Source organism: Marmota monax, unplaced genomic scaffold, assembly GCF_021218885.2.
Source record: "Marmota monax isolate L192 unplaced genomic scaffold, Marmota_monax_Labrador192_F-V1.1 WCK01_AAM20220418_F8-fsc00113, whole genome shotgun sequence".
Classification (NCBI taxonomy): domain Eukaryota; kingdom Metazoa; phylum Chordata; class Mammalia; order Rodentia; family Sciuridae; genus Marmota; species Marmota monax.
In genome coordinates, this window is record NW_026694479.1 from 815,871 (window position 1) to 829,665 (window position 13,795).

General features: G+C 44.0%; 1 protein-coding gene and 1 long non-coding RNA gene across 7 annotated transcripts in view; one reads left to right on the forward strand and one right to left on the reverse strand.

The window, feature by feature from the left end:
* Positions 1–10,836, forward strand: part of Irf2 (interferon regulatory factor 2) — an 86,721-nt gene extending 75,885 nt beyond the window's left edge. For all 6 annotated transcript variants that reach the window (XM_046419048.2, XM_046419046.2, XM_046419050.2 and 3 more), the window contains 3 exons: positions 603–767; positions 8,223–8,269; positions 9,671–10,836. In XM_046419048.2, coding sequence (XP_046275004.1) covers positions 603–767; positions 8,223–8,269; positions 9,671–9,976 — 518 coding nt within the window. In that variant the 3' untranslated portion in view covers positions 9,977–10,836. The remainder of the gene's footprint in view (positions 1–602; positions 768–8,222; positions 8,270–9,670) is intronic.
* LOC124075557 (uncharacterized) lies at positions 661–12,574 on the reverse strand. Its single transcript, XR_006846095.2, has 4 exons — positions 12,209–12,574; positions 8,612–8,740; positions 2,902–3,021; positions 661–795 (listed from the first exon to the last, which is right to left on the reverse strand). It is a non-coding gene; the product is annotated as an uncharacterized LOC124075557 (long non-coding RNA).
* Between the last annotated feature and the right edge of the window lie 1,221 nt (positions 12,575–13,795).

A 13,795-nucleotide genomic window follows, 5' to 3' on the forward strand; every position in this document is an offset into this window, starting at 1 on the left:
CATTCTGTTTTGGAGATGCAATTAATATTTGTTAGAATTGGAGAGCCAACTTTTAACATTGTTTTGGTATTTTGGCCAATTGGTCATTTTCAGAGAAGGAAGAAGCTGAGAGTATGAATAGAGCCCCCTCTCCCATACCATAACTTTAAAATAACACAGTGGGGTGGATTTTCATGGTTTTTTCTTCTCATTGAGGTTTGATAACATCTCTCTGGACCAAAGTTCTTAGAAAGTAAGTACAGGATATTCCTTGAGCAAAAGCAGAGAGCAGGAATAGGTCAAGTTCAAAGCGCTGTTACATCTGGCCTGGGGTTAGGTCTGGATCCAGACTGACTGGATTGAGTTTGAAACTCTTGATGATCTAGGTGGGACACCACCACCTTGCATTGGGAGCCAGGTGACGGTAGGAGGCTTCTCTAATAATATTAACCCAGCTCTCAGGTCTCTTCTCCAGCTTCATGGCAGGCGACATGTGGTGACCAGGAATCTGACTCCTGGCTGCCAAGCTGTCTCTGTGGGGGAAGATTTTCTTTCTTGAGAGTGTGTGTTAGAATTGTGAGGGCAGGAGACAGTGGTGCATGATGGTTCTCTTTCCTTTGAAGTTGTAGGACAGTCCCATCTGGACAGCACCATCGAGGATCAAGAGATTGTTACTAATCCGCCAGACATTTGCCAAGTTGTGGAGGTGACCACCGAGAGTGATGAGCAGCCAGTCAGCATGAGTGAGCTGTACCCTCTGCAGATTTCCCCCGTGTCTTCCTACGCAGGTGAGTGGGCAGGAGGGAAAACTGGGGACTGAAGGGGGAAGAGGAAAGAGCCATCCTTTAGTCTAGCTCCACCCCATCTCACCACTCAACAGAGCATCTCCCCTCTGTCCTAGGAATTCTTCTTGTTGGAGTTATTTTATTTTCTTGACCAGCATCATCTTGGACACTTTTTTGTTTTCAGCTAGATAACATTTTCACAGCATTCTCTGCATGATTGCCCATGACATGTTCATCCAGGACTAACAAATAAGATTTCTTGGGGGAAGGTGGTTCATCAAAGTTAAATTTTTTGACAGGGTGTTTTAATGGAATCTCAAATTGATTAAGCTAGAATGGGACCTTAGAAATCATCTTTTCCAATTCCTTTATTTTCAGATGCTAAGGGCCCCACACAGCCATTAAATGTATGGGCCAGGATTTCAAGTCAGCTTTCAGACCTCAAAGTCATTGTTAAAGCCATTCCATTCCACCAGGTTTATCAGTCACTTCCATTGGTTTCTCCCTTTTTTTCCTATCTATTTCAGCTTCCAACAGGGCCAAACAACGGAACCCATTTCTAATTCCCCACAGAACTGGTCCCATAATTTCAGGAATCTGTCCAGACAGAGTCAGAGGATTAGAAACAGTTTCAGAAAAATGATGGCTCCTTTACCAACATGACTTCATCTTGTATTTTCCTAATGATCTCCATTTAATTTTTTGGAACTCAATTATAATTAGGAAATTTAAATTCTGAGCAGTGTTATTGCTTGCATATATTAAAAATAAAAAGCAGAGGCCCTCTCCTGGGAAACTACAGTTAGCTCTAGGAAATGGTTGGGGATTCTTCCTGGTGTTCTTTGCAGACTGCCAGGGAGAGTGTCTTCCAGCTAGGGTGCCACCCCAGTGACTGGCACAGAAACAGCATGACAATTGAGAGTGGATTCAAATGCCTGGTTGTTTGTATATTAACAGACACTAAATTAACCTCATCTTCCATGAGTGCCTACTTTCTTTTTTAAATTGTGGTAAAATACATATAGCACAAATTTGCTGTTTTTCCATGTATAACTCAGTGGCATTAAGTGCATTCATGGTACTGGGCAACCCCCAACCACCACTGTCTCCAGAACTCTTTTCATCTTGTAGAACTGAAACTCTGTACCCATTATACACTCCCCCTCCACCCACCCCTGGCAACCACCAATCTACTTTCTGTCTCTATGAATTCGGCTACTCTAGGTAGCTCTTATGAGTGGAATCATGTAGTATTTGACCTTTGGCAATTGGCTTATTTCACTTAGCCTGTGTCCTAAATTGCTTTTGTGTTAGGAACATAAAAGCAATGTGGGAACAAACCTTGGCTAAAGGAATAATCTGTCAAATGTGGTAAGCTTTTCATCAGTTGTTCATTCATCAGACCTATTTTGAACTCTTCTATGTGCCAGGCCGGATTTGGTCTTAGCCAGTTTCCAATAACTGTATTATTTGTTGCATGTCTATTGTGCCATGGGAATATGCTAGATGCTTGGTGTTGACTGACGTGCTTAATTATCAAGAAATTAACCCTGTTAGCTGGAATACCATCATTATTCTCTCTTTAAAAAGGAGGAATCTAGGGCTAGGATGTAGCTCACTAGCAAAGCGTCTGCCTTGCATTAGCAAAGCCCTAGGTTTGAAGAACAAAAGAAAGAACCCCACCAAAATAATAATAACAACAACAATAAGATTTTTTTTTAAATGAGGAATCTAAGCCTAAGCAGGTTAAGCAGTCTGTCCAGGGATGAAAAACTGGTGGCACAGACAGCATCTGTGTGTAGCTGATGCCAATGGCCTGGGCTTGACCCCTCACACTGCAGTGCTGCCCTGGACACATCCACTTCCTCTGAGCTCCCTTGATACTTACAGGAAGCCACTGTAGGAGGTGGAGACGAGTGTTTAGGTCTTAACCATGGAGTAGAGGTACCTGAAATGTGAAGGACTAAGACATTTTGCTCATATTTTTATAACTATGGCTAAAAATCCCATGGCTTTCTTCTATGTCATGTTGCTGCTGGCATTGTTACCATGTGGATGAGTGGGTTTTTTTTTTTTTTTTTTTTTTTTTTGGCAGGTGGAAGGGTATTTGAGCTTGAGAGTTGACTTTCATGTTTACCTGTGGAGCAGGTCTTCTCTGAAGTCTTCCTTGGGGATTCTGGAAAGATCTCTCCTTGCAGGGGTTCCAGCAGTGGCATTTTGCTTTAGCAGGAGAATCCCAAGAACAGCTAGCTGATCCCTGCAGAGAGAAATGAAAATTTCATTACCCTTTTCAGGATATTTGCATAGATTTCAAAACAAGGATTCCAGTACCAGGATGACCGGCAGCGGGAGGTTTTGTTGGAGCCTGGCTTTTCAGACTGGCCTCTGGATCTTTCCATTGTTTTCATTGTCTGAATTCTCCAGAATCTTTGAGAGGGAAGTTTATTAGATGGAGCCAAAATGTTCCATTGCTGCTGCTTTTCTAGAGCTTACAGACATTCATCAGTTACTGACCATGGCTAGTAGAGGTCTTTTAGTCTTATGTTCCTCAGTAGAATGGGCTGTTTGCCTGTTTTTCATGACAGAATTCCTTTGTTCAGGCTATCCAAACCCAACTCAACCTCCTAACCACTTGCATTCATTTACCTGTTAAGGAAATTGCTAGTTGGAGGTCACTTGCTATATTTTCCCCCTACTGGTCATGAAATATAATCCAGTAGTATTACAAAACCACATTCAGTTTTGCAGATCTGCCTTCTCAGTCTAAAATATCACAGTGAGAAAGAGAAGAGACAGAATGCAGTTACATACTCAGAGAAGTACTTGCATTGGATGTTTTAAGACAACATAAAATTCTAGTTTGATTTGTAATATTTTCATACTGGGAAGGAATGTTCCAAAGCCCAACCTAGGGAAACTCAGGGATAGTCATTTTGTTTGTTTGTGGTGCTAGGAATTGAGCCCAGGGCCTCATGCATGCTAGACAAATGCTTTAAGCCACATCTCTTGCCCTCCTTTTTGTTTTAATTTTTTTTCTTTTTCTTTTAAACTTCATGTCTACCATGAAGTTCCTCTTGCCTGATCTGTGACACCAGGATTAGATTAGGTTATTGATGGCTTTGTAAAAGAGTACCACAGTAGAATTTGGGGGGTGGTGTGTGTGTGTGGGGGTGGTGGAGAATAGCCTTGAAAAGGAAGCAATATACAAAGAATTAACTGGTTGTAATCCAGAGAATAGAGATTATACTGACCAATAACCATCAGCGAGGACTTTGGGTCCTTAAGGAAACCACATCAGGCTTTCAAGCTGTTGGTGGAACAGAGATCCATTAGCTTTGACACTAAGGGGATTCTAATTTGAACCATCCAGCTGAGTCTTCTAGTGAAAGTAATTGAGGAAATGATTGATGGAAAGAAATCTTTGTCAGTTTTATTTTGTTGAACAAGAGCCTTGCAGAAAATGTGCTAGGTATCATATAGTGCAAAAACGCATTACATAATCATTCTTCTCTCCATAATGTTCCTGAAATGGCTTAGCAATGTATATTCTCAGGGAGGTGTTAAAAACTGGGCTGTGGCTCAGTGGTAGAGCGCTTGCCTAGCATGTGTGAGGCACTGGATTCAATCCTCAGCACCACATACAAATAAATAAAGATAAAAAATATATATATAACATTATTAAAAAATATATTTTTTTTAAAAAATGGGCTAAAGGAGAATGTGAACCCAGACAGTACATCCTAGAACTGATGCTCTGGAAGAATCTTTGAAGTCATCTGATCTATACTGCTTCCTGACCTTTCACTTTAGCTGCTTTCAGGGATATAAACCAGAAAGTTAAGTGAATTACTCACATACATATTAACTATTGTGTCAGCACTTCCTGCTTATTCGGATTATGCTTATAAAGCAACTCTAATTGTTTTTATTCTGTTGTTTTTGAAATTAGTTTTTACAAGATCCAGACTAATCAAAAGGCAAAATGAAGTAATGCGTGTTGGTATTTCAGAGTGACATGAATCTGGAAGCAGCAGCAGCCGCAGTGAACTCATTTATCATGTAAGAAGTCACCGTGGAAACGACAGTGGCAGAGTAGAACCGATAGACAGAGGAAGTGAGCACTTTGAGCAGCCATTTGGGAGTAGCCCTGAGAACCACTGTTGGTCTGGAGAGAAGACTCTGGGGTCCTTAGGTGGGAACCTCAGGTGTCTCCATCAAGGCCACTTTTTTCAAACAATAAAAGCTGGAGACATCAGTGTGGTAGTCAGCCTTTTTTCACTGACAAAATACCTGAGAGAAACAACTGAAGGGCTGGATGTATAGCTCAGTGGTAGAGCGTGGGAGAAGAGGAGCTGGGGAGTGCCCCCAGTGACCTCACTTCCTTCTGCGAAGGCCCCCTGTCCTACAGGTTCCACTAGCTCCCAATACTGCCGTTGTCTGGGGTCCACGTCTTCAACACGTGATCCTTTAAAGACATTTAAGATCCAAACCACAACACTTAGTTTCTAATTTAGAATCTTCATAACTACTTCAGAAGCAGTCCGTCTTCATTTAGAAATGAAGGTCTTCAACCAGCTTCTCTGTTCGTTGAAACCAAAAGTCCAGAACATGAGAAATAAACATCAGTGTGTTCATTTTCTCATCCACAGCTTTCCCCCTGAAGTTGAAAACTGGGTATTTAGTGAAAATGGACATTCTGATCATATTCATGGTCCGTGCAAGGAGACCAAAGAGTCTTTTTTTTTTTTTTTTTTGCTACCAGAACATGAACCTAGAATCACTTTGCCATTGAGCTACATCCCCAGCCCTTTTTAAATTTTTTTTTTTTTTTTTTTTTTTTGAGACAGGGTCTCATTAAGTTGCATAGGGCCTTACCAAGTTGCTGAAGACGGCATTGAACTTGCAATCCTCCTGCCTCAGCCCCCCAAGCCTCTGGAATTACAGGGATGTACCCCAGCACCTGGCTTACCAAGGACACTTAACCCAGGATCTGATTTCCAAACCCTCCAGTAACTGCAGCTTGGGCTTGATAGAGTCCCAGAACCTTGGTGTCAATTGCTCATTTTCCTGAGGCTCCAGCCCCCAAAGTATGCCGGGTGGCATTTGTTTACATTTTTATTTGAAGGGAAAGGAACGGAAGATCATGGTATTTATGGAGGGTCATTAAGAATGAAGGGGGCTTGGCATGCTTGGAAGGAAGGGAAACTTGAGCTTCAGAGCACAAACAAAGCTAAGCATAAAAATGGAAAGGGGATCTTGAACTTTCGCCAGAGCCAGAGCCAATAGGGAAGCAGAGTTGCTGTGTTTGATGGGTGTCCCTGGAATCAGAAGTGCAGTTTTGTTTTCTGTCCTCTGTGCTGACTCAGTCTGTGACTTTGGCAAGTTTCTCAACATCTCTGTTCCTCCTTTTCCTTCTTGGGAGCGGCAGCCCAGCCTCTTGCCTCCTCTGGAGACTGGGCTTGTGTGGGGTTATGTTTGGAGGGAGGTTTCCTTTTCTATTGCTCTTCATTTGCTTCTGTCTGGAATATTTCATGTGCTTCTTGTTGTCCTTTGGTCTTCGGAGCTGGGATCATTGTCAGCTAAGCCTCGACCCTTCTTTTGGCATCTGATGCTCCAGCTGTGCTTTGTGGAAATATGCTCCATTCACGCAGTGCAGACGCCTGTCCTTTGGCTGCTCATGTCTCAGCCCTAGCTATGACCCAGGCCTTTGCAGAGCTCCTGGAGAACAATGGCTGAGAACATGCTGAATGCGCCCTGTGGGATCTGTGGGGTCCACAGGCTTGCTGTTGGGCCAAGGAATGCAACTGTGGCATGAGTTGTCTGTTCTTTAGCCTTTAATGATGTATAGGGAGTCTGATCTGTAGCTCATGCTCTGGGTGGTGGAAAGGACTCAAGTCTGGGCTGCAGCCATCTTGTCCCACAAGGAAGATGTGAGATTGGAAGCCAGTTCCTCATCAGGGATACGGTAGAAGAGTGTGGAAGGCTCTAGAACACACTAGCATTTCTACATGTAGAGGGACGATAGTAACCTGCTGTCCAACTTGGAATCCTTGTAAGGTCTAAACAAAGCCTACATGCAAAGGCTGTGGCCCCGCCTGGCCCTAGCACTCCACAAATATCCATTATTACAGTTTCTCTTCAGGCCTCCACTAAAATATAAATGTCCCAAATGGAAAGATTCCTAAGAGCCTATGGTTTGGAAGTTCCAGCTTCAGTGCATTCATTTTGACTCTGTTCAACAGGCCTATCACGCAAATTTGCTGTTGAATAACTCCAGTTCCTTGTCTGTGCTGTGCAAGGTCCAATGGTAGGCCTTTCCTTAACACCTTCTCACTCACTCATCACATAGTCCTCCTTGGAAGGTGGAAGGGAAGGACACCCTGTATTTTTTCAGATGAGAAAAATATATGTAGCTCCCAGGAATTAAGAAATTGGCTCCGTGTCTCACAACTGGCAAGTGGAATCAGGATAGTAACTGGTTAGTTATCTGTTGCTTCATGACAGTGTGACCACAGACTTAATGGCTTAACACAATACACAGTTCTTATCCCACAGTTTCTGTGGATCATGAATCCAGGTGTGGCTCAGGTGGGTGCTCTGCAGCAGAATCTCACTGACCTGCCGTCAGGGTGTTGGCTGGGGCTGCTGTCTCATCTGAGGTTCAGCTGGGAAGAGGTTCAGTTCCAAGCTCAGGTGGTTTTTGACAGAGTTTAGTTCCTCACCGGTTGTTGAACCAGACTTGGCCCTTGGTCCTTTTCCTTGTGAGCTTCCCCAATGGGACCAGCAAGCAGGAGTCTTCTCAAAAGGACAGGTTCCGTCTTATGTGACATGGTCATGGAGATGTAAAACCTGGATCCTTTGCTGTATTCCGTTGGTTAAAAGCAAGTCACAGGTCCCACCCACACTCAAGAGGAGGAGGTTCCAAAAAATTGAATACCAGATGACGATCTGAGGCCACCTGAAAATCTGTCACCCAGGTGGAAGAGGCAACTCTTAAGAATCTAAGATAGTGACTAACCAGATGTGGGGTAAAGGCGGGTCTGAGTAGAATGGGAATGATGTAGGAAGACTTCTTGGAAAATGTTCACTCTGAGTTGGGACTTCCCCATGATGACTGACATGGACTGGAAGAGGACCAGCATGGGGCTTCATGGCCAGAGCTATAGGGAGAAAAGGGCGTCACAGGGACAGCACCCCATGCTGGCTGGCTCTTGGAAAGTGTGCCTCCCCTTCATTCTCCATCTGCTTTCTCTTGGGGGCCCAAGTCATTCAAACTTACTCCAGCTTGTCCACATAGAAGTGTTTGATCTTATAAAGGGGGGAGTTGATGAATTTGGTTACCCATTTCTCTTTTGGAAAAGAAGTGCTGATATATCTTTTATCAACACTGCCTGAGCTTCAAAACAGCTTGAGCAACAGGAACAAATAATGGTCCTATGTTTTTCTCTCTTTGAACAGAAAGCGAAACTACCGATAGCGTGCCCAGCGATGAGGAGAGCGCTGAGGTAAGCCTGCTTCCTGCTCCGACCCACGTGCCTGTGCTTGTGATCATGTTTTACTTTTGGATGTTTTTGTGTGTCTGTTAAAATATGCATAGCCTAAAATTCACCACCCTTCTAGATTTCAAATTATAAAATTGTTGGGCACCAAATGGGAGGAAAAGGGATAAAATGTCATCCTCAGAAAGAGAGGCTATGACAGCAGGAAAAGGAAACTGAAATTGAGGCCAGGAAATGTTGATATTCTTATCACTGTCAACATCCTAATTCACCAGCAGAAATAGAATGTCCTGCCCGGCCAAAAGCAATGACCAGAAATACAAGCCAGGAAGAGCTTAGCAAGGTTACCTCCACATATCCATGGGTTCCCTCCCTCCGTGATCCTGCGCAGAGGCGAGCGATGTCCAATCTTGATTCCCAGTCTGACTGCTTCTGACTTTCCTCCTATAGCTGGGCCCACACAATGGCAGGAAATGGCTGTAAATGATGATGGAAAGAGAAAAGGGGGTGACAGGAAGAAAGCAGAGAGTGAGGGAGAGGAAGAGAGAAGCTAATGGTGTGTTGAATTAATGATTTCACAATTAATGATTTCAATACATTATAATAAAGTGTGGGAATTCTGAGAAGACAGTGGCTACATTCACATATATTCCTGACTTGCTTCTTCAAGGTCAGAAAATTACCTTTTACTCTGAATGAAGCCATCCTCTGTACAGGGCCCCTGTTTGTTGAACACCCTGCATCTCTAAGCTGGCACATTTGAAAACAATCAAAGGCACTTGCTATCTATTCGCAAGTTCCTCATTTCCCTTCCTCTGAAAAATGCAAGTTGACTCAAAGATCTAATTGGGCCAACAGTGAGGACTAAGTTGCCCTGACCGACTGTCCATCATGGCCGGAAGCATATTGAATGGTCTGTGTGGGTGCCTAGAGCATAGAGGAGTCGAAAAGCAAGCTTCCCCTTTCTTTTCCTGCCTTCATAGAATATCCTTAGCCATATTTCTTGGAGTTAGCAAGTGGGAACTGATAAAAAGAGAACAGAAACCATTGCTTGGGGTATGAAGAACTGGGTATAGATTTCAGTTGAAGGATGTACAGTTGCTAAGCTTTTGTTCATTGCATTAACTTAAAAAAATGTGGTTCTAACACCCACACATGAGAACTGGAGATTGAACCCAGCCTTGCACATGCTGGGCAAGCACTGTACTGCAGGCCTTTTGTGAATTTTTTTTTTTTGAGGCAGGGTCTCCCTAAGTTGCCCAGGCTGGCCTGGAATTTGTGATCCTCCTGCTGCAGTCTCCTAAATTACTGGGATTACAGGTTGTGCCCACCCTTGGTGGCACATTTTTAAAAAGGCATTCAGAGGAAGGAAAAGAACATACATATCTGGATTATTTTCTTTGAAAGGGGAGACCACACTGGCGGAAGAGGAACATTGAAGGTAAACAGTACCTCAGCAACATGGGGACACGGAGCACCTATCTGCTGCCCAGCATGGCGACCTTCGTCACTTCCAACAAGCCAGATCTCCAGGTCACCATCAAGGAGGAGAGCTGTCCGGTGCCTTACAACAGCTCTTGGCCCACGTTTCCTGACCTCCCCCTCACTCCCTCCGTGACCCCTGCATCCAGCAGCAGTCGGGACCGAGAGACTCGGGCCAGTGTCATCAAGAAGACGTCAGACATCGCCCAGGCCCGTGTCAAGAGCTGCTAAGCCCTTGAGTCTCCCCGGTGGTTGTTGGGATTTCTTGGCTTTGTGTTGTTGTTTGTTTGTGTTTTATTTTTCTCTCTGACACCTATTTTAGACAAATCTAAGGGAAAAAGCCTTGACAATAGAACATTGATTGCTGTGTTCAACTCCAGCCCTGGAGCTTCTTTTTAACTCAGGACTCCAGCCCCTTGGTAGACGCGTGTCTCTAGAGCCTGCTGGATCTCCCAGGGCGACTCCCTCAAGTTCAAGGACCAACAGCCACACGGGCAGTGGAGGTGCTGCGTTGCCTATGGTCAAGGCCAGCGTGGAGGAGTGGATGCTTCAGAATGGACGAGAAAATGTGAACTAGCTGGAATTTTTTAATCTTTGTGAATATGTACATAGGGCAGTACTAGCGACGCTGCAGTCTGCTTCTGCACCTTATCTTAAAGCACTTATGATAGGCCTTCTTATGATCTTGCTCTATTCCACAGCACATTCATCGTCCCCTTCTCTGCCTTTTACCCTCCACCCATCCCTTCCCATCCCCTCCCACACGGTTCCTTTCCTCCTTTTCCTCCCCTCAGAGGCTGTGATCCACATCCTGGAGGAGGAGGAGGAGGAGAAAATGAACCTCTCCACAGATGTCCCATTTTTAAGACTGCTTGGAGGAAAAAAAAAATCTTTCTAATCTGCTATGCTTGAATGCCACGCGGTACAAAGGAAAACTATCATGGAAATATTATGCAAATTCCCAGATTTGAAGACGAAAATACTCTAATTCTAACCAGAGCAAGCTTTTTTATTTTTTATACAGGGGAATATTTTATTCAAGGTAAAATTCTAAATAAAATATAATTGTTTTTTATCTTTTCTACAGCAAATTTATAATTTTAAGATTCCTTTTCTTGTTTATCAGCAGTTGTTATTACATCCTTGTGGCACTTTTTTTTTTTTTAATTTTGTAAAGGTGAAAAAAAGCTTTTATGAGCTCATGTAGCAATCAGATTATCCTGTGGATTGATAATAAATGAATATGATATATAGTTAAATTTTTAACGGGCATCACTCCTGGCTTTGTCTGTGTCTGCTTAGAGCACAATCCTGGGACAGGGCCAACAAAATGTTTCTTCTTTGGGGCCAAAACTTTTCCCCTTGTTAACCACAAGAGACCCTGGAAGTTCCTACTGTGAAGCTAAAATTGGCTTCCTCAGCTGAATGCCTACCCTGTACTGGGCCCTGTGCTGATTGTCTTACGTGAGTTACCTTCTTGCTCATCCTAGTTGTGCTCAGAATAGGGGTTTATCTCCATTGCCTGTGGAGGAGATGGGAGACATGAAATAAAATGCTTTTCTGTCGGTCACCTGGGCAAGAAGGGGTCATGGGCATGGGAGGACCCCAAGTCTGGAATGACTGTGGAGGGAGCCTGTTAATCCACTCCACTGTTCTCTACTGTGAGCAGATTCTAGCCACCTAGGTTTTTCCTTTTCTCACCCACAGTATCATATTCATGATCAAAGTTTTGTGTTTGTCACACACTGGGTGCACGGATAGAAAGTTTTCAATAGTGGGGTATGCTCCGTGTTAGTCACTCTTCTTTCTAAGACCAGGAAGTTGGATGCAGGCCCTGCCCTCAAAACTTAAGGTTGGTCCTCCGGAGAGAGCAGTGTGACTTCAAGGACACCAGTCCCCATCACCTGTTTGGTATTTCTAGGTGTAGGCCTGACCTTGAGAAAGCCACCACCCTAACCTCTCATGCTTCCTTAGAACACGAAAACTTACTTGCCTACCCTACCACCTCTGGGAGGTTGTAAGGAGATTGCCGAGTTAATATTTGAAAATTTCCTTAGATTTGTAAAAGGACAAAGGGCTATTTTTATGTCTATCTCTCTATGTGGCTGCAGATATAATTAGCAGTCGTAAAATTATCCACCCTGAACAGAAATCAACTGAAGTCTGTTGCTGGTTGGTGTGCTGCAGGAAGAGGGCGGCACATGGGTGGCTGACTGCTTCTGGGAGGAGCACCTTCATGGAAGGTGTTTATGTCAATTTCTTAGTGAAAGGAGGAGTCATAAGTCCTAAGTAAATGAGTTCTGTTCTTTATATCAAAATCCTGTTGTTTAGTCCTCCTGTTTTTAAGTGAATTTAAAAGAAGGCAGTAACAGAAGCTGTCCCTGCAGAGGGTTTAGGGCAGCTCTGGTTCTCTGCCCCCTTCCCTCTTCCTGCTCCAGAAAGAGCATCCAGCTCACATCCTACCTCGGTCAGCAGCTCTGCAGGCCCCAGGCCGTTGCCTTCCTCTTCTGTGGCGGTCACCACGCTGGCTGAACCTCACCAGGTGGACAAAAAAGCAGGATTCAGAGACATCGATTTAAGTGCTAAAGATGAGGCCGGGGAAAAATAGAATCATGCTTAAAATATTTCTGAGAAGCTCTACTGTTTCTGAGTAATACTTGCCAGTAGTATAGGAGAAGAAGCCAGTTATCCAATGCTTAGGTAGACACAAGGACGGAAACCAGGTGAGTTGGGACATCTTGGGGACTCAAGCCCAGACCCTGTTGTTGTTATTTAGAGGAAGTTCAAGAGACAGGCGCTTCATTTGCTTTGCATCTGCGTGAGCTGATACGGTTTTATGATGGGTCTGGCTGTGTATGCGTACGTGTGTGTGCTTAAGTAGCAATTTCAGTGTAACCACCCCTAGAACAGTATTTTCCGTTTTCTGCAGCCAGTACTTGGGTCCCTCCCTTGATAGCAAAGCTCGTTGCACAACTATGGACTATAAATCCAGTCACAGGTACTTCCTGCCCAGCCTTAAATTGGGAGAAGCCAGTGCACCAAACACACCTTGGTGAAAAGGCTTCCAGGAGGCTGTTTGAAAGTCTTAAATAAATCCATACCCATCTGTAGCATTTTTTCCATGTTTAAATGAAGCAACCGCCAAAGACCGTGTTTAATCTATTGAAATGAATTTACAGAGAAGAAGAAATATATGAGCATAGGAAATACAAATTCAATGGACATATTCTTTATTCCCCCCAAATGCAAAGTGTAGTACACTATTGTGTAACCACTACAGAGACAGAAATTTTAAAAATGAGGAACATCAGTGATTTGGTTTCAGGATTCTGTGTTTCGGAGAAACTGTGTTTTGGGGTGGTATTTTGCATATGAATGAAAAATAATGTTAAGTCCCAAGCAGCCCCCCGCCCTGAGTGTGTGAGATAGAACACACTTCTTCCTGGTCATTCTTGGAGCATCAAATTCATTCGGCTTTAGGAGTCCCCTGTTATTCTAGCTTTGAACAAACAGACCCAGAGAAAAGGTGAAAATAAGGATCCCACTTCTCTGCCAAATTTCTCTAAAGAAAGACAAAAAGTTAGGAAAAATTTAACAAAGATGGGTTAGATAGCCAAGATGAGTTCCTGGCATGTAGGGGTCAGATATCAAGACTCAATACTAGTTTGGGCTTGGAAAGAGAATGCAGGCAGAAACTGGCTTAGCTGATGAGGTTTAGCCACAGATCTCATCCTGAAACTCCATCCTATGGCAAACCCATGGCCAGGATGATCGGAGCCAGGGACAGGAACCTGAATGCCAGGGGATCTGGAGTAGCTCCTGCTTTCTGTCCCAGGCTGCAGTAGACTTCCCCTAAAGGTATGAGGGTGGATGCCCATCTCCCCTGGGGCTGTAAGCTTCTTGAGGTAGTGGGGTCTCGATCACGTATTCACATCCCAACAAGTGGAACAAGGTCAGGTATCTGGTAGGCAATTGCTCACATGAGCTTCTCTTCCCCTTTGCCCCATCATTCCCAGTGTCAAGACAATAGGGCTGTGTTCCTCAGCTGTG